This window comes from Trichomycterus rosablanca, chromosome 19 (genome assembly GCF_030014385.1).
Source record: "Trichomycterus rosablanca isolate fTriRos1 chromosome 19, fTriRos1.hap1, whole genome shotgun sequence".
NCBI classification, from domain to species: domain Eukaryota; kingdom Metazoa; phylum Chordata; class Actinopteri; order Siluriformes; family Trichomycteridae; genus Trichomycterus; species Trichomycterus rosablanca.
In genome coordinates this window covers 19,223,557-19,243,781 of record NC_086006.1, presented here as the reverse complement: position 1 = coordinate 19,243,781, position 20,225 = coordinate 19,223,557, and the positions used below count along the sequence as shown (strand labels likewise).

General features: G+C 41.0%; 1 protein-coding gene across 1 annotated transcript in view; it reads right to left on the bottom strand.

Moving 5' to 3' along the window:
* Nucleotides 1-214: 214 nt before the first annotated feature.
* The window catches only part of nol4lb (nucleolar protein 4-like b), a 183,989-nt gene continuing 163,978 nt past the window's right edge, over nt 215-20,225 (bottom strand). The window contains exons 6-11 of the mRNA XM_063015015.1: nt 8,413-8,774; nt 5,734-5,910; nt 5,439-5,627; nt 3,629-3,748; nt 2,410-2,614; nt 215-420 (exon numbers count right to left, since the gene is read on the bottom strand). Coding sequence (XP_062871085.1) covers nt 215-420; nt 2,410-2,614; nt 3,629-3,748; nt 5,439-5,627; nt 5,734-5,910; nt 8,413-8,774 — 1,259 coding nt within the window. The remainder of the gene's footprint in view (nt 421-2,409; nt 2,615-3,628; nt 3,749-5,438; nt 5,628-5,733; nt 5,911-8,412; nt 8,775-20,225) is intronic.

The window sequence follows — 20,225 nt, the reverse complement described above, 5'->3', positions numbered from 1 at the left end:
TTTCTACCTGGTCCTCCAGTCAAAGTAATAACACATCAGTTAAAGCTTCACCATCTCCCCTGCTATCCTCAAGTGCGTAGATGTAGATGATGGCTAGCGATGTCTTTAGTTGTGAGGAGGGTGAAGGTGAGGCTAGCAAACGGAGACCTGAGGCGATCGAGTAAAAGATAAAGGTAAACACAGAGCGGTGAGGAGAGGAGAGAGCGCGCGCGCTCTAGTTTTGTTGTAGTATGAGGTTCTCCAGCTCGTCGGCCGAGCGCAGCAAGAAGGCCGCCGATTCGCGGTACCCGGCGATCAGCTGACGCACGGCTGCCACCTCTGTATGGCTGAGCTGAGTCCCTCCTGCGCTCCTCCCCAGACTGTTGGTGCTCGATGATGAAGAGTTTGAAGCCATAGACTTCATACTGAGATCAGTAGGTCCTGAAAAAGAGTGAGAAAGAGTGATGAGAGCTGGAGAACTCGCCCAAATCTGATCATTTTTTCATGTTTCCAGTTAATTATATTGCAATATCTGATATATGGAAATGTGACAGGCGCACAGGTAGCATTACACCCCAGGTTAGAATCTCAAGTGATGCTGTCTGCCAGCCAGGTGTCTACACAAACATGACTGGCTATTAGGGGTGGGTTTCGATTCGAATCGATCTTTATTTGAACGATCCGATATCGATTCATATAAACGCGAGATCGATCTTTTAAATACACCCCTTTTTACGGTGCACACGGAAATCTGTTACCCCCTTTAATTTCGCGTGACCAGCCAGTGTTTTTTCATGCAACGAGATCTGACCTGCACATCAGTTTAGCATGGCAGAAGCTCAAGTTATGACCACCACACAACTTTTTGCACTGATTTTCGCTCGGCGACGGGTCGGTGCTGGATTCGGGAGGAACTCGGTGTTCGCTCTGCGATCAAAACTCGGCTCTCAATCAATGTGAGAAACAGCGAGGGGAAACACAGGGGAGAGGTTGTAAACAGGTGGAGCGCAATATAGTTTCTATCAGAATACATCAGCACACGAGTTTTACAGTATTTCTGACCTGATCGTTCTCTACAAAACAAAATATTTATTAACCTCCAACTCACTATAGAACAAGCCATGCTGCTCGTGTTGCCAAATCCACTCAGATTCATTTATTTCATCAGCGCACACACTTTAATCACTCGCTACTTGTTGATGTGCATGTTTGGACGTGGTATCGTTAAACCTTTCATCACTTCTCACGTGTATTTTCGTGACAAAACGTAGTTTTGGAGAGCAGAGAAGCTCGCCTGTGATTCCCCCTGGTGATAGATGGTGTAGTGTAAAACCCCCCATCGCCGATCAGTCGTGTAGTGTGAACATTACAGCGACCAGGTGTTGATCAGAGTGTCGTGTACTGTAAACTTGGCATAAGCTGTTCAACAGCCAGGTGTATGTTTACATTACATTTACAATGTTGTAGCGTGTCAGACATATAAAATAATAATAAAAAATGAATGTTACTGTTTTCTGTTTTGGATTAATTATTTATGTAAACAAAATACACAAATATTTTTAATAATGAGTGTTCTTTGTACAATTATCACATTCGTTCTCTGAACATCTGTACATATTTAAACAAAACCTGTTAATGTAACTCAAATATGCCTAACTGTGTTGAATCGAAATCGAATCGGGACCTTGTGAATCGAATCGATCCAGGAAATTAGTGGCGATACCCAGCCCTACTGGCTATGCCTGAGTTTCAGATCAGACTGAACTTTGTAAAAACCCGAGTGTAAAAAAGTGGTAAATCTACATGATGCACAACACTTAAGGCAAGGTAAGCAGAAGAGCCTCAGGAAACAACAGCAGATTTAGTGCTAAAGTGGTTTTGTCGCATAAAGCTTCCATTTATTTTAGATCATTCTTGTATATAATGTAATGGTTAGTGCACATAATTATTTGTATGTTCAATACATGTAGTTACAATCTTCTGAAATTTACTAACAGTTTGTCACCCTCTGTCTTTATCAATCGAAAGGGACACTGACTGACCAGATGATGTTTGGGTGGTGGCAACGACACTGATGTGGTACTGACAGTGTGTGTTGTTTAGGTTCAGCAGTGTTGTTGGGATTTTTAAATGCTCTTTAAACTTTAAACACATACCCTGTTACAACGCATTGTAGCTGTACAGATGGAGACTGTAGCTTATTTTTATAATTTGGCAATTCAAATTTGTACACCATTACACTCTGGTATACCAGTACAACACACACTAGCTTGATCACGTTAGTGTAACTGTAGTGCTGATAACTGAATGTCTTTTTTAATTGACACCTCCATGGACAATGATGATACAATAACGTAGCTTGAAAAGCACCTGATGCTTATTCACTGCACTTGCAATCAATAGTTGAGGTGTAAATGTAACTTTACTCACCATTGGTCTGGGCAGCAGGGGTAGTTAGAGAGCCAGGGTGCTGTGTGGGACCTCCCAGGCCCCCATAAGCCCGGTAAGTGTAGGTGAGACCTCCATTGATGTACAGCTGGTCCTGGGAGTACGCAGAAGCTGCCAGAGTATATGCAGATTGGTGCAGAGGCAACGGTTCACGAGAGACAGCCTTTTCCAGCGCTATCTGATCCTCCTGAGAGATAAATAAAAATACACTTTTCGATTTTATTTTTAAATGACTAGGGGCAGATCTGCATTTATAATCAACTGTAGAATCAATAACGGGTTAGGAACAGCTTTAAATACTCAACCATATGATTCAATATACAGATTACATCATCTTTACAATGTTAAACTATTTTTGTACAGTTTAAAAGATGATGCTTACAAATACACCGATCAGCCATAACATTAAAACCACCTCCTTGTTTCTACACACACTGTCCATTTTATCAGCTCCACTTACCATATAGAAGCACTTTGTAGTTCTACAATTACTGACTGTAGTCCATCTGTTTCTCTGCATGCTATGTTATTATTTGGGTGGTGGGTCATTCCCAGTCCTGCAGTGACACTGACATGGTGGTGGTGTGTTAGTGTGTGTTGTGCTGGTATGAGTGGATCAGACACAGCAGCGCTGCTGAAGTTTTTAAACACCTCAGTGTCACTGCTAGACTGAGAATAGTCCACCAACCAAAAATATACAGCCAACAGCGCCCCGTGGGCAGCGTCCTGTGACCACTGAGGTCTACCAACTCAAACAGCAGCAACAGATGAGCGATCGTCTCTGACTTTACATCTACGAGGTGGACCAACTAGGTAGGAGTGTCTAATAGAGTGGACAGTGAGTGGAAACCATGTCAGTGTCACTGCAGTGCTGGGAATGATCCACTACCTAAATAATACCTGCTCTGTGGTGGTCCTGACCATTGAAGAACAGGATGAAAGCAGGCTAAAAAATGTATGTAGAGAAATAGATGGACTACAGTCAGTAATTGTATAACTACAAAGTGCTTTTATATGGTAAGTGGAGCTGATAAAATGGACAGTGAGTGCAAAAACAAGGAGGTGGTTTTAATGTTATGGATGATCAGTGTAAAGTCAGATTGGCTTTCTGTGTAAAATAACGACCATCTTTGAATATTATTGGGGAAAATCACAACACATTACGTAGCTTAAGTCTCTGTAAACACTGAAAAATACTGACGTGTGTTTGGTAGACATCCATCCTCATTCTCTTGGCTGCTTTTCGTGTTTCACTCTCACAGGCAGCAGCCAGAATGTTCTCTGCCATTGCTGAGGTCAGGTGTGGCGGCGTAGGCCGAGTCTAATGGAAGGTAATACAAGACACGGAGAATTACCAACAACACAAATTTCATATTCAGTTCATATCATGCTTCACAAACTGTTAGAAATGAAAGCAACAGTCCATGCACAACACTAGCATGAGCAGCATTTCATGTACAAACTTAAAGGTCAATATGATGTATAGCAAAATCACCAGAACAGAGCATTCCAACAGAGGCACAAGAAATATGATGTTTATACGTACTTACACGTACTATATACATACATACATAATAAATAAATGTATATCTTCATTTAAGTAGAGAATGGTAATTACATGGGGACAAATATTATGGCATGACATTAATGGACAAAAGGGAAGAAACATGTTTATTTCTAAACATTTGTGTACATGACGCGCAGCAATATATTAAATGTTGGGCCGTTGGTCATTACTCATATTAAACATGTTGAATAAAGCAGATATGTGTTCCTTATGGCTGGAAGAGTGGGTTGAAGTCTCTCTGAAACAGTAAGGGGTGCTTACAGGCAGCCGTGGTGAGTACCTTTTGACAGCGATCCATGGACAGACAAGGCACAAATTGTCAACATGTTGATGGGCGGCCAAATTTAACTGATGCCAAAGGACATCAATGACATTACAATGCAGGTAATTGTATACTATTAAAAGGTGAACGTGTCCCAGACTGCTGGATGTGATGGGAATGAATGATGAATTATTAAACTGCCTAGTATCTGTGCATTTAATCTAATTGTAATTTATCCAATTATCCTCTGGGTAAAACCTGGGGTTGCGACCCAGAACCAAAAAATTGGTTGCAGAGAAAAACAATAATAAATAAACCAACTATTTCTTAAAATATATAGTTTATGCATTTTTCTCCCATTTTCTGCCAATGTAGTGTAGTCAATTTGTCTTCTGCTGCTGGGGGATCCCTGATTTTGTGCAGTTGAGGTGGGTATACTGCTGCTCATGCCTCCTCCGACCCGCGCACAGCCCTTAACGGAACCCTTTTCCACCCATGCACGCTGCACAGGCGCCTCTATCCGCCAAATCAGGGTCCTTACACAGCGAGGAGTTCAGAATCTCGGCGCTGGTGTGCTAGCGGAATATCCCGCTGAGCCGCCAATCAACTCATTTTAAGACGCACAAACGTGAAATAAATTTGGACACGAACACCCAGTTTTGGAGGCTTTAGGTCACATATTGTAAACCACAGTGGGACCAGATTGCCACTATTTTTATGAATTATGTATGTTTCGTTTGTGTTTCGTTTTAATCCATTATTTGTGTTGCCTGGGTTGCAGTAAAAATATTGGACAAAACGTAGATCAAAGGAGAATGGGTTGCTGATGAGTCTTGTTCCTCTCAAGGTTCCTTCCTTATAAATGTATCCGTCATATTTAGGTATATATTGGGGGGTTTTTTTCATGCTCCTTAGAGGTTTTTGGTCCTATTTGTTAATTTGCTATGAGACAATGCAAAAATAAATACAAGTAAATTACACTTGACTTGATAAGTGTTGAGAATGGTCCAAAATCATCCAGTCAGTGGGACTTTGGGGGTCCATATGGGAGTCTATATAGTAGATGTAGCTTGTAAAATAATTAATGAATGTATGTACCTAATAAAATGCTTATCAATAAAGCTCATTCTTTGGCTAAAGGTTTAATCACAAAAACAGTGAACTATAGGATGTATTCTGTACCTCCATGCCGTTTTTCTTCATACGACGGCAGGATTTGAGGTAGGTACGGATACGTTTGCGAGCGCGTTCCTGGAATTCTGGAAACTGGCGACTACAGGACTCGATGATGGCGTGGATCTTTTCTTTCGGCTGCTTGGAGATGGGCACCATGCGGTCCAGGTTCTCATCGACAAACAGACGCACAAACATCTAGCAGAAAGAGATGACAAGAGGAACATTTTACACTGATGAGTCCATGAATAAAACATAGTATGGCCGAACTCATTCATCTATAAAAGAAAGAAAAATCACTTACATTAAATGCCTTCAGCCTCTCTGGGTCGACTCCCTCTGTGTCGATAATTTTGTCACTGTCATCATGGTCGTCGTGATCGTCGTCGTCGTCATCAGCCTGAGAGCGACTGACTGTCAGGTCCTCGGCGCACATCTCCATCTTTATGGAGTCGTAGCTGCCTGAGCCATACTGAGGAGACTGGATACACAAAGCACATCATGAATTCAGATGAGCAGAAAAAACTTGCTTCAAATGAACGCCTTTATTTGTCATATATACATATACAGGTGTACAGTACAATGTAATTATTGCTTTGCATATCCAAGCCTTTTGGATGCTGGGGGCAGAAAGGGTTAGGAGCCTTGCTCAAGGGCCCAACAGTGGCTGCATGGCAGAGCTGGGATTCAAACTCTCAACCTTTCAATTGATAGTCCAAAGCTCTACCCACTAGGTTACCACTGTCCCTGGTCAGCACAAATGTGTGGCCAGCACTTATTTCCATAGGTAGACGCTCTTTGATGTTTAATGTAATCTACACTATGTTACTATGTATTGCAAAGCACATGTCAGGAAAATATAACATCATGGGTTAATGGTAGTTACTTGGAACATTTACATTTTTCAGCATTTAGGAGACACCTTTATGCAAAGTGACTTACATTACAGTTAGAGTATACTGTACAGTCTCAGCAATTAAGGGTTAAGGGCCTTGCTCAAGGTTAGCAACTTGGAAGTGGTGGGGCTTGAACCAGCCACCTTCTGATTACTAGTCTAGTACCTTAACCACTAAGCTACAGCTTGCCCTAAAACCCATAAGGATTTACATTTTCGGCATTTAGCAGACGCTTTTATCCAAAGCGACTTACAGTAGTGTGACAGTATGTTGTCTAACCAATTGAGAATTAAGAGTCTTGCTCAAGGGCCCAACAGAGGAACCCTAGCAGTGTATAGTGGTGAGGCTTGAACCAGCGACCTTTCGATTACTAGTCCAGTACCTTAACCACTAGGCTACAACATCACACTTATGATGAATGCAAGAAAAATAAGAGGCATAAATATCTCGTTTCCACCAACAAAGTGCAGGTTCCTACGAAATAACAAACCTTTTAAGAAGGGACCCATGCTTACACTTGTTTAAGAGCCCAACGATTGTGTCCATGGATGTGGGCTTTCCATTATCCAGACAAAAAAGTCAAAAGACACTGTATGTACAACACAAACACACTTTTTTTTTTTTGCAAATTTTGCTCTGTTTTTGAGAGCATATCTAACTGTCAAGAATCATCTTTTTCAATGTCTGTGCACGGCACAAAGGGACTGTCACAGACAAAGATAGCATGCAAGATGAAAGGCAAGTGTTTTGTTTGCTTTATCTGTTTGGAGTTATTACACAGCGTGTTGCACCTACTTCTGTAACCGTCAAATTATGTGACATCAAGTGGGCACTTCAGAGATATCTATTAATGTGAACAAGCATTTTATGCATATTATGTGTGGTCACACTCATAAGGTCATGCGGCTGCACCGCTTCTTACTTTGTCTTGTATATTTTCGTAAGGACTGCGAATCAATGATGATTCATTACTGCTATAAACAACGTTACTACGGTGATGCTAGGACACCTCGTCCAACTGGCTACTTGTGTCTCAGGTTTGTTAGTTCCAGACCAGCAAGATACTGGGATTTTGAGATAGGAGCGCCATAACGTTCAGGATTTTGGGTGATAAGAGTGATTTTGATAAGAACCAAATGACTATGATCCTATACCCAGGTCACTGTATCTCTGAAACAATAAACGTTGCTCATGGGCTGCCATGGCGAATACCTAATGACAATGGTTTGAGGAGAGACAATCCACAACCCGCAGACAGTAGGTTGGGCGAGCAGGACTGCTGTGGGTCAAACAGCAGATTATTTTTATACCAGTGAAGGGGGCTGTTGTGTTACAACACACTGGGCACCAAACTCTTCTGTGTATGGAGGTGCGTAGTTGCTCTTGTCCACCGTCTATCGAAAGAGCATCATCATCCCCTGTTCTGTACACTACTGCCCACGCTGTTATCATCTTGACCATAAAGTTTCTTGTGAACTTTTCACTCTGGTTTTGCCCCTGTGCCAGCTTTTGTTTTTTTCCAGGCATAAAATTTCTATTGTTTATATATCAAAAGGCTTTAAGGTCATCAGTCATTTTTATTATGCAACACAAGCTATTATTTTATTTTTTCATTGTTTTTCTAATTGTACTTTCATCTTTTTACCACTGCTTTATTCTGGTCAGGGTCATGGTGGATCCTGTTTCCACAGAATCACTGTGCACAATGCAGTAACACACCCAGGACAGGATGCCCCCCTTCCCCTAAGGCATAGCCAATCATGTCTGTATGTAGACACCTGACCAGCCAATTGCACTGCTACATTTACACTTTATTATTTTTGAAAGTCCACTGTATACTAAATGGTTAGGTAGCAAATGCATAGTATACCATAGTATACCATAGTGTAAAAACCTCACGTAACATACAGTATGTAGATTATTATTTATACTTATTTTTATTTGTATAATTTAAATAATCTATTTTTTTTAATGTATATAATCCTTTATAAAACGTTTTTAGAGGATAAGTATGAGTGGCGATATGTGTGTGTGTGTGTGTGTGTGTGTGTGTGTGTGTGTGTGTGTGTGTGTGTGTGTGTATGCACCTTATTGTTATATTCCCTGATGTCTTGGTGAAGCCGTAGCTCTGAGGCCAGTGGTGGTTTGGGGTATTTTCGGCGAAGTTCCTCCGTGTGCTTGGGGTTAAACTTGGCTAGCATGGCTGCGGCATTGGGCAAGACCTTGCCCATCCGTTCCCTCATGTTCATCGGCTGCTGTTCCTCCGAGGACGAGGAGGATGAGGTCGTGCTGAAGTCCAGCGGCACGACTGTTCTGGTCCCGTTAAGCTGACTGTACAAGCCTGTCCCTGGTCCTGTACCTGCTCCGTCACTCACAGAAACCACACCCATTGAAGGAGGTGTCATGATGTGGATGCCGTTGCCACTCCCGCTTTCTGAGGATGAATCATCTGCAAAGAGAGACAAAACCTTGCAGATCAGACACACAAATCAACAAGTGTTTAGGTGAAAGAATAAAAGGTGAGAAACACAGGTTTTGAAGGACGCCACACGTGGTCTCTTGCCATGTAAATGTACAGTTCTAGGATGCAAGAAAAAGTGCTGCCTATAGAGGGCACTGTAAAGCAGTAAATCTCAATATGTCACACCCTTTGTACAGTATATCGTAGACCTATACTGTATACATATTTGATTTTTTTAGGGAAAAAAGTCACACCCATAGTGGGTACATCACTAGCACTCTCCCAAATAAATGTTACACCCTTGCGCCCCTAATGCGCCCCTTAAAACATGGCTTCACAGTACTATGATCTGAGCATGAACAAAACCTGACTAACACGTTGGCTAATAGATTACAATAGATAATAGATACATGTTTTTAACCAATATTACCATTTAAATATAAATGTTAGGTGCCTGATGTAAGCTGTTTTATCTTTTTTAAACTTCTGGTTTATGCTTTTGTCTTTCTAACATAAAAAAAAAAAAAATTTAATAGGTGTTCGAGTGGCACAGCAGTTGGGAGCTGCTAAAATGAGCAAGCCCACCACCGCATGGATCCAAGTTAGATTCTCAGCTCTGCTATCGGCTGGTCAGGCGTCTGTACAGACATGACTGGCTATTTCTGGGAAAGGAGTTGGCTGGATAGCCTGAAGTAGCCATTGGGGGGTGAACTTGGGACTGGCACTGACAGCTCACTGAGAAGTTGAGTCAGGAAGGGCCAAGTCAGATGTGTGAGCTGCTGTTGGATGCAGCCAAAATAAAAACATATGAACGGATGGAGCACATTTTAGTTGTGTCTATTTTACTATACTGCTGGCTTTGTGTACCTCTAAATTACTGCGTGTGTGTGTGTGTGAGAGAGAGAGAGAGAGAGAGAGAGAGAGAGAGAGAGAGAGAAAGCTGTATGTTTCAGCATTGTAATTTAGATACACTGTGAGGACCAAATTTAGCAAAACTATTAAAAACAATGATTAACTGATTTAACATGCCAGTGCTACTGCAACTGTTTTCACTTGTGCTTTATCACTACTGTCTCTGATACAGAAAAAGCATCTGTCATCCATTCTGTCTGTAAACTACAAGTTTTTAGAATAGAATAGAATAGAATAGAATGCCTTTATTGTCATTGCACAGTGCACAACGAAATTTTTTGAGCATCTCCTTGACGGTACATGTATGTACACACAGACATATATATACACATGTATTTACAAAATAAACATATACACATCTAGATACAGAAATTTTGACTCCAAATGTCACTATAATATATACATATGTTTAATAACAATCTAGCAGTTCCAAGATTATTATATTAGCTTACACAACATCGTGCGTATTGATTATACTTTCCTTTTTTAGTATAGTTAATTATGAGACAACAAGTCAATTTTGATGTTTCCACCCGTATCATTGCCTTAGTGAATAAACCAGGTTACTGTACACATGCGTATGAGTCTGGGCTGCAATAACAGTATAGTATTAGAATTATAAAAAATAAGATCTTTAAATGACCTGATGAGCTGATATAAATCCAGAAGTGAGAGTAGGATAGGAAGTCGATGTTGTACTGAGTGCTGCGGGTTGCGGAGTGTTTATAGGACTGTTTGGAAAGGAGGGGCGACCACACAGACAGATGGCAATAAAGAGTGGATGGATGTATAGAGCAAAGGTGCTGGGAGAGGAAATATAAGAATGAAAGGGGAAAGATGGAACCAGGTCAAAAGGGACGGGGGTAGCTTAAAGGTCAAAATAATAACAGTAAGAGGAAGGAACAAAGGGAATGAGTATTTGATGTGGATCCAAAAATGTTGGACTGGAAACTGTTCTTATTTCAACCAATTACGTGATTTCATTTAGGGTTTTTATAGCATAGGGGGTGAATATATATTTTAAGGTCCATAATGTAAACCCTAAATAAACATCTTTCAAATTTCCAGTTTGTACTGCAACAAAACAGGATAATTATGGGCAGGCAGCGCATACTTCCACAAGCAACTATACTGCTGTTTTGCTCCCTTCAATATATTCTGCTTGGTTTATGGAATGTTGGCAGAATATAGAGTAAATAAACATGTATGTAAATATTTATTTAGTCATTTTTAATCACAGCTTGATCCTAATTAATTCTGTGCAGGATCTGGCAGCCTTTGAAAACATCTGCACGTTAGGTTTACACGATCTACATTTGGATGTACAGCTTTCAGCTCGACGGGTGTGAATATGTATACGATGATTCTATTAACGCTACCTTGTACACGGCGTGTAGAAGCTTTTCATTGTGTAACCTTTGTATGTGTATGACACAAATTAAAACGATAAAAAAAGCCAGCCCAGATTATTTTACTGATTCACCAACACAGCCGAAAAGTCAGAAAGGACAGGAAAGGCTCAGACAGCTGCAATGTAGCCACATACAATTTTCGGGGACCCCATTTATACTACAATGTTCAACTGTGCCACCTGAAATAGCTTAAACCTCAGTATCAGAATGATGTTCTGGACAAATGTTTTAACCTCAGAGGGCCAGTGGTTCCAACAAAGAGCTAAATACACGCTCACATACACACACACACATTCTTGGGGACAGTAAAACCAACGTGGGGGGTTGGCACATGCAATTAGGCTGAGCGGAACAATGCGGATGCTGTATTACAAGGATGGGGCAAAGTGCCTTTCAGTAACCACCAAACAAGAGGTTTATGTACTGCTGCTGCAGCTAAGCTTCGAGAAACGGTCTTTACTAGAAAATAATGTTTAAATATTTAAAACCATTGAATCTGTTTTGGCTCAAATGCTATCGTTTGGTTACTTGGTACATTCTGGTCTTTCTGGTGCCAAGCGTCATGTTTAGCTTTAAGAAACAAGTGGAACACTGATATGCGTCCTTGCTTCCACATGATTTTAATAACATCAGATACAGATAAAGGTCTCATTTTAATTCCCATACACACGATCATAATATACAAACCCCACTTCCAGAAAAGTTGGGACGTTTTGTAAAACACAATAAAAAAGAATGTGATTTATTAATTAGGTACAAAGTGGTGAGCCACGCATGACCCAGCATCGCTTATGAAGACTGAGCCCTCAGCTGTTGTCAATTCACCTGCTTATTATGGAATGTTTCAAAACACTGTAGCTTTAGCTTTTACTCTTATTTTGCCTCCCAGCTTTGTGTTACAGGCTTACTGTTTTTTCTGAATAAAGAGGAACCTCGATTTAACAGACTAAAAGGGGGAGCACTGGTTCGTAAAATGCTGTTAAATCTGAAATCCGTTAAATCGAGGTTCCTCTGTACGATGAAATTGATCAGTAAAAACAATTAACCTGTCAGTTAAATAAAGATAAACGAGAAATAACAAATCACAGATTCTTCTCTTTATTGCATTTCATAGAACGTCCCAACTTTTGGAAATCGTAAATAACTACCATCCTGCTACTGCAAAGTGCTTTATATCATGGTCAAATAAAAAGGTGGACTTGTAAACCATCTACTATGTATGCCTTGGCTGTCTCGTATCTTCTGTTTGACGGTTATACAGACAGATCCCCAAAGCTGATGAGACAGTGGATGCAACACATGTCCTTTATCATATAGTTGAATATCAGTGTTTTAGTATTTTTGAGTCCATACACATTCAACTTTCACCATTATGTGCATTTTACCATTACATAATGCACTCATGGCACTCAAGTAGCACAGAGGTAAATTTGGCTAGCACACCACTGCTGGGATCTGCTATAGTTGTATGTTTTAGACATCAGGTCAGGTTGATAGTACTGCTGAGATCCAAACTCGAGAGCTTAAGCTCTTTTTGGTGGTGGGCTAATGTATTAGAGGGCTGCACCAGCCGATATAAGGTATGGTGTCAGTTGGGAGGAGGGGAGTAAATGTCACATCATTGCATGGAAATGCAATGAACAGCCATAACATTAAAACCACGTCCTTGTTTCTACACTCACTGTCCATTTTATCAGCTCTACTTACCATATAGAAGCACTTTGTAATTCTACAATTACTGACTGTAGTCCATCTGTTTCTCTGCATGCTTTGTTAGCCCCCTTTCAGGTATTATTTGGGTGGTGGATCATTCTCAGCACTGCAGTGACACTGACATGGTGGTGGTGTGTTAGTGTGTGTTGTGCTGGTATGAGTGGATCAGACACAGCAGCGCTGCTGGAGTTTTTAAATACTGCGTCCACTCTATTAGACACTCCTACCTAGTTGGTCCACCATGTAGATGTAAAGTCAGACACGATCGCTCATCTATTGCTGCTGTTTGAGTTGGTCATCTTCTAGACCTTCATCAGTGGTCACAGGATGCTGCCCACAGGGTGCTGCCCACAGGGTGCTGCTGGCTGGATATTTTTGGTTGGTGGACTATTCTCAGTCCAGCAGTGACAGCGAGGTGTTTAAAACTCAAAGCAGCGCTGCTGTGTCTGATCCACTCATCCAGCACACACATTAACGCACCACCACCATGTCAGTGTCACTGCAGTGCTGAGAATGATCCACCACCCAAATAATACCTGGTCTGTGGTGGTCCTGTAAGGGTCCTGACCATTAAAGAACAGGGTGAAAGCAGGCTAAAAAAGTATGTAGAGAAACAGATGGACTACAGTCAGTAATTGTAGAACTACAAGTGGAGCTGATAAAGTGGACAGTGAGTGTAGAAACAAGGAAGTGGCTGATTAACGTATACTTAATTACTAAAAATGAAGGTAATCTGGTCCCAATGTGGTTTACAAGATGTGACGTAAAGCCACAAGAGGTGTTTGTGTATAAGTTTATTCTGTATTCATGTGCCTGTTTTTTGGCTCGAGTGGGTTTTTCGGCTCTTAAAAACCCCTAGTCTAGGAAGATATATATTCCCTTTCCTGAACTACATTAAACTTGAGGGAAATGTACATACACTTTGCAGCTAAGTGATGGTTCTATGCATGAAGGTTTTGCTCCTGGAACAAGCACCATCATCAGCACCGGCAGCGTCAGTAGTAGGAGTAAGGACTGCGAGGTAAAAGCATTAGAGGATGAAGTGATTCCAATCTGCCGTAATTTGCACATTTTGACGGGTGCATGTCCTAAATTCCCTCTGCACTACACATTCATTGTCAGATTTGCAACCCATACAGGCGACCTTAAACGAGTCCCTGATGAGACTGTGCCAGGCCTATCACTTGCTTGGCGCTGCTGCCGCATTCCTGCGCACATGCCCGTACTGTTCCCATCCTGAAATGCAGTGCCTCTCCCCTTCCCCCTCTATACCTCCATTTGTCTACACAATAGAGACCCACTCGACATCTTTAAATGCACTCTTTCTCTTTACATTCTGCAGAAAAAAACAACAAGCCATCGTTTTCTAGACATAAAAGTTGCTATATTGTAGACAGTGCTATTCTAGATTGCATTTATGAATAAAGGCACATCATATTGATTAAACAATTTAATCAGTGGTCATTTACTGTATTTCATCATGAAAATGAAAATAAACAAATTACACGATTGAAAATCCCAATCCATGTACGGAACATGACAGGAAATAAAGAGATTTCTCAATTTACTGAACAGAAAGAGCTGACGGTGCATTTTAGCCTGTCCCCCTCTGATTCACGGACTCGCGATTACTACACCGGAGGAAGGACAACACAGAAGGGTGTGTGTGTGTGTAAAAGAGAGGGAGGGTGGTGGAATCACTAGGACGCACACACATCCACGTGCCAATACGCACACACCCGGTCGCACGCACATGTCGCTTGATTGAGTCTGGTCGAACGTTGTCAGGTTGCGTGCTTGGTTCACAGGCAGTCAATCAATGCGTTCCCATGATTCTGTGTGGGGGGGCAGACAATGGAGTGCTGCATCTGCCCCCAGTCGACTAGCTCCGGTCCGACCGACTCGCATGCAAACGTAGTTATCAGATTAAGATATTATAATTACAATTTGGTCATTACATTTCTGATCTCTGTGTTATTCTCATTAGATAGAAGAAATAATCAGTAATGTGTTCCGGATGGTATTCGGAATAAGACTCTCATTTCAGAGTGAACCATACATCGAATGTCATGCTGTCTAAACTCTTTTAATCAATATGATTTCGTCGGCAATAGGCGACTGGGTATTATAGTGTACGCAGCATAAATCAATGGTTTCATTGTAGTCTGGTCAGAGTACATTGATTTCAACTAACAGTACGGATTAAAGCTGAGCATTAATTAAGGGAATTGTTGCTTTAATGTAATGATGGGACGATAAATTACAGTTCACTTTGCCGTGTAAACAGAACGGACTGCAGCTCTTCGGCCTGTGTGCTTGTGTTGTCACAATACAAGCATTTTGAGTTCGATACTGATACCGCATTAACACACCAGCACCAGAACTGAACACTAGGGGTGGGCGATATAATATCGTTCACGATAATACCGCTATAGTTGTAAATTCGATATGGTTTTTGCCATATCGCGATATTGTTAGCGAACGCGCGTCACTCGCTCTCAAGCGCGTAACAGTGAAATAATGGACAGAGAGTAGTACCGGAGTTAGCACCGAGACAAACTAGTCCAAAAAAGCCGAGCTACATCACTAGTGTGGAAGTTTTTCAGATACAGGAGGTCGGACAAAACGTGCAAAATACCGTGGCAACACATCAACTTTATTTCAGCACCTAAAGCAAAAGCACCCGCGCGAGTACGAGGAGTACGAGGAATAATTCAGACAAATTATTCATTGGAATCGAATCAGAAAACTGTGCTCTTATCTATGGTAAAGATTGCTCACTCTGTGGGCAAAACGACTCCGATTCAAAAGATTCAGATGTATAAACCAATCAGAGCTTCGAATTCAGATTCTCGGCGGAATTTCAAGCTCTCTTTTCATTGGTTGCTGTATAATTGACAGATATTCATTTTGCAATGACAGCAAAGCATGATCAAAAAATAATCGGGATTTTTTCGATGCTCATTTATTTGAAGTAAAACGGACAGTGTAAATGTGATTGGGAGATTCTGCTGGTTTGTTTAATATAAACGTTGTCAATATGAATACAAATACAGCCTGTAATAATACAAAACTCTGTAATTAGTCAGAATTTATCAGAACTACAATGTTTTGTGTTTTTAAGATAACTGATAACTTATAAACAATATAAGGTAAAATACGGGCGGTGGCCTGCCATTGTACTTTAAGTTTCATTATATTGTATCGTATCGTATCGTATATAGCCACTTCTCAAAAGCATATGGAGAGATGAGTTTTTTTAGCCATATCGCCCAGCCCTACTGGAAGTGATGCTTAATTTAATGTACATTAAGTAACATTTGTACCTTAGATTCCCTGACTGTCTGCAAAACAAAAGTGTTTTTAAAATAATTTTTTTAAAGTAGTGTTCTTTTATATCGCTAGTGAATATCGTTATCGCAAAAATATCCCAAAATATCGTGATATTATTTAAAGGCCGTATCGCCCACCCCTACTGAACACACACTTGCACTACGGAACTCATCATTGACTTCAGGAGACAACGTGAGAACCTCACTCCCTTAAACATCAAATGAGAAGAAGTGGAAAGAGTCTCCAGCTTCTAGTTTCTGGGGACACACATCACAGAGGACCTCACCTGGACCACAAACACCACCGCTCTGGTCAACAAAGCTCAACTGCAGCTATATTTTCTGAGAACACTCAGGAAAAACAACCTGAACATGGAGCTTTTGGTGATTCTACTGCTCCACTGCTCTGTGGAGAGCATAGTGACCTACTGCATTAATGCATGGTATGCCAACTGCATTGTAGCAGACAGGAAAGCCCTCCCAAGGTTTTATACACACTGCCCAAACAATTATTGGTCACTCCCTGCACACACTGGAGGACACAGAGCCTGTCTAAACAGAGCCAGAGGGATTCTGAAAGATGCAACTCACCCTGAACACAATCTCGTTTCTCTTTTACCGTCTGGAAGACGTTATAGGACTTTAAGGACACACACTTTTCCAAGTGCCATTGTTGCTTTAAATAAATAATGCCCTCCTACCGCTTCCACCCACCTCACCTCCATTGTAAACTGAAGTGCAATAACTTGTGCAATAATACTGTTATTTAACATGTGCAATACTGCTACACTTCTTCATACATACTTTATATACTTCATATATTTTATATACTTCTTAAATGTTTTTTAGACCTTAATATTTAAGGACTTAATTGTTGTGTATTTTATTTGCACCGTTTTAGTGTGTGTGTGTGACAGCGTATGTTTCTTGGAGTATTTTTTAATACAATGACAATAATGACATTGTAACACACACAACACACACAAACACAATCAACACACTTGTTCCCTGGACTCTACAACTCCAATACACAACTACCTACTGACTATATTACTTGCATCTTTGCACAATATTGTATCCTTTTTTGTACCTTACTCTTTATTATCTGCTGCTATATAAACCCTATGCTGCTAACTGTATATCAGAACAGTGGAGGCCTAGTGGGTAAAGCTTTGGTTAAGAGTTTGAATCCCAATAGTTTGAATCCCATGTAGCCACTGTTGTTTTAATATTGTAATATTATTTATTAAATGAAATTCCTTGATGTAAACAAATGCATTCAGGACCATGTATAAAGTAAATCACATACGCACACACACACACACACAGCCACATGCAATTTATTTATAAGGGTCTTGTTAATTTAATGTAAAAAAAAAAGGGGGTCATATATGTAATACAATCATTTGCTCTCCCTCTCGAATACTACAGACACACATTCAGCCCTGACTGACAGCTGCACACACTTATGCATACATGCATAAATATACACGCCGGCTTTTACCTACGAAACATACATGTATGAAAACTATGCTAGCCCACTACTACAGAAATTCAACCCCCTATAGACCTGCCTGGCTTCTACACAAATGTAATTGGCTATGTTAATGGAGCATTTGGAGGTACACTCTCGGTGACAGTCCCATGAAATGGAATGACATGCATTCAGTAGGGAAGTGTTGAATAAAGATAAATGGAGAAATGTTACTTTGCACTGAAATCCGAAAAGCATTCTATATAATCAGGCTCTGGCTCTAAGTACCACCTGGGCATTGTACGGCCCCTGGACCACATCCGACCCTTTGGCTGTCCCCAACTGGCCCACATGAGGTCAGTGATGATGAGATATAGATGTAAATAAGCGTACATCATACACAAAATATAATGGCATTGTTTTTCTTTTGAAGGGACTTATTTATTAATTTTAAATTTTCATTAGGGATGCATCAATACCATTTTTTCCCAACCGAGTACGAGTACAAGTACAGGTCCTTCTCAAAAAATTAGCATATTGTGATAAAGTTCATTATTTTCCATAATGTAATGATAAAAATTAAACTTTCATATATTTTAGATTCATTGCACACCAACTGAAATATTTCAGGTCTTTTATTGTTTTAATACTGATGATTTTGGCATACAGCTCATGAAAACCCAAAATTCCTATCTCAAAAAATTAGCATATCATGAAAAGGTTCTCTAAACGAGCTATTAACCTAATCATCTGAATCAACGAATTAACTCTAAACACCTGCAAAAGATTCCTGAGGCTTTTAAAAACTCCCAGCCTGGTTCATTACTCAAAACTGCAATCATGGGTAAGACTGCCGACCTGACTGCTGTCCAGAAGGCCATCATTGACACCCTCAAGCAAGAGGGTAAGACACAGAAAGAAATTTCTGAACGAATAGGCTGTTCCCAGAGTGCTGTATCAAGGCACCTCAGTGGGAAGTCTGTGGGAAGGAAAAAGTGTGGCAGAAAACGCTGCACAACGAGAAGAGGTGACCGGACCCTGAGGAAGATTGTGGAGAAGGGCCGATTCCAGACCTTGGGGGACCTGCGGAAGCAGTGGACTGAGTCTGGAGTAGAAACATCCAGAGCCACCGTGCACAGGCGTGTGCAGGAAATGGGCTACAGGTGCCGCATTCCCCAGGTCCAGCCACTTTTGAACCAGAAACAGCGGCAGAAGCGCCTGACCTGGGCTACAGAGAAGCAGCACTGGACTGTTGCTCAGTGGTCCAAAGTACTGTTTTCGGAAATCAAGGTGCCAGAGTCTGGAGGAAGACTGGGGAGAAGGAAATGCCAAAATGCCTGAAGTCCAGTGTCAAGTACCCACAGTCAGTGATGGTCTGGGGTGCCATGTCAGCTGCTGGTGTTGGTCCACTGTGTTTTATCAAGGGCAGGGTCAATGCAGCTAGCTATCAGGAGATTTTGGAGCACTTCATGCTTCCATCTGCTGAAAAGCTTTATGGAGATGAAGATTTCATTTTTCAGCACGACCTGGCACCTGCTTACAGTGCCAAAACCACTGGTGAATGGTTTACTGACCATGGTATTACTGTGCTCAATTGGCCTGCCAACTCTCCTGACCTGAACCCCATAGAGAATCTGTGGGATATTGTGAAGAGAAAGTTGAGAGACACAAGACCCAACACTCTGGATGAGCTTAAGGCCGCTATCGAAGCATCCTGGGCCTCCATAACACCTCAGCAGTGCCACAGGCTGATTGCCTCCATGCCACGCCGCATTGAAGCAGTCATTTCTGCAAAAGGATTCCCGACCAAGTATTGAGTGCATAACTGAACATAATTATTTGAAGGTTGACTTTTTTTGTATTAAAAACACTTTTCTTTTATTGGTCGGATGAAATATGCTAATTTTTTGAGATAGGAATTTTGGGTTTTCATGAGCTGTATGCCAAAATCATCAGTATTAAAACAATAAAAGACCTGAAATATTTTAGTTGGTGTGCAATGAATCTAAAATATATGAAAGTTTAATTTTTATCATTACATTATGGAAAATAATGAACTTTATCACAATATGCTAATTTTTTGAGAAGGACCTGTACATGTATTTTTGTACTTGCCGATACCAATACCTATTTAGAATACCGTTTTTTTTTTAAAACAAAAACACACGTGAGAAGTGACGAGAAGTTTAATGATACCACGTCCAAAAATGCACGTCAACAAGTAGCGAGTGATCAAAGTGTTTGTGCGCTGATGTGATGAAATCAAGGAGGAAAAATAAATGAATCTGAGTGGATTTGGCAACACGAATAGCATGGATTGTTCTGTAGTGAGTTGGAGGTTAATAAATATTTTTGCAATGTTGTTATGTTTTGTAGAGAACGATCAGGTCAGAAATACTGTGCTGATGTATTCTGATATAAACTATATTATCCCCCTGTCCCACCTGTTTACACTCCTCTCCTGTGTTTCCCCTCACACCGTATCCTGCGTTCTCATTGGCTGTTCGACATGTCACTCATTCCCAGTCGCACATCTCAGATCAGATATCTGACGTGCTAGAAATCCCGATCCGGTTGGCGAGCGCTCGGCGAGCCG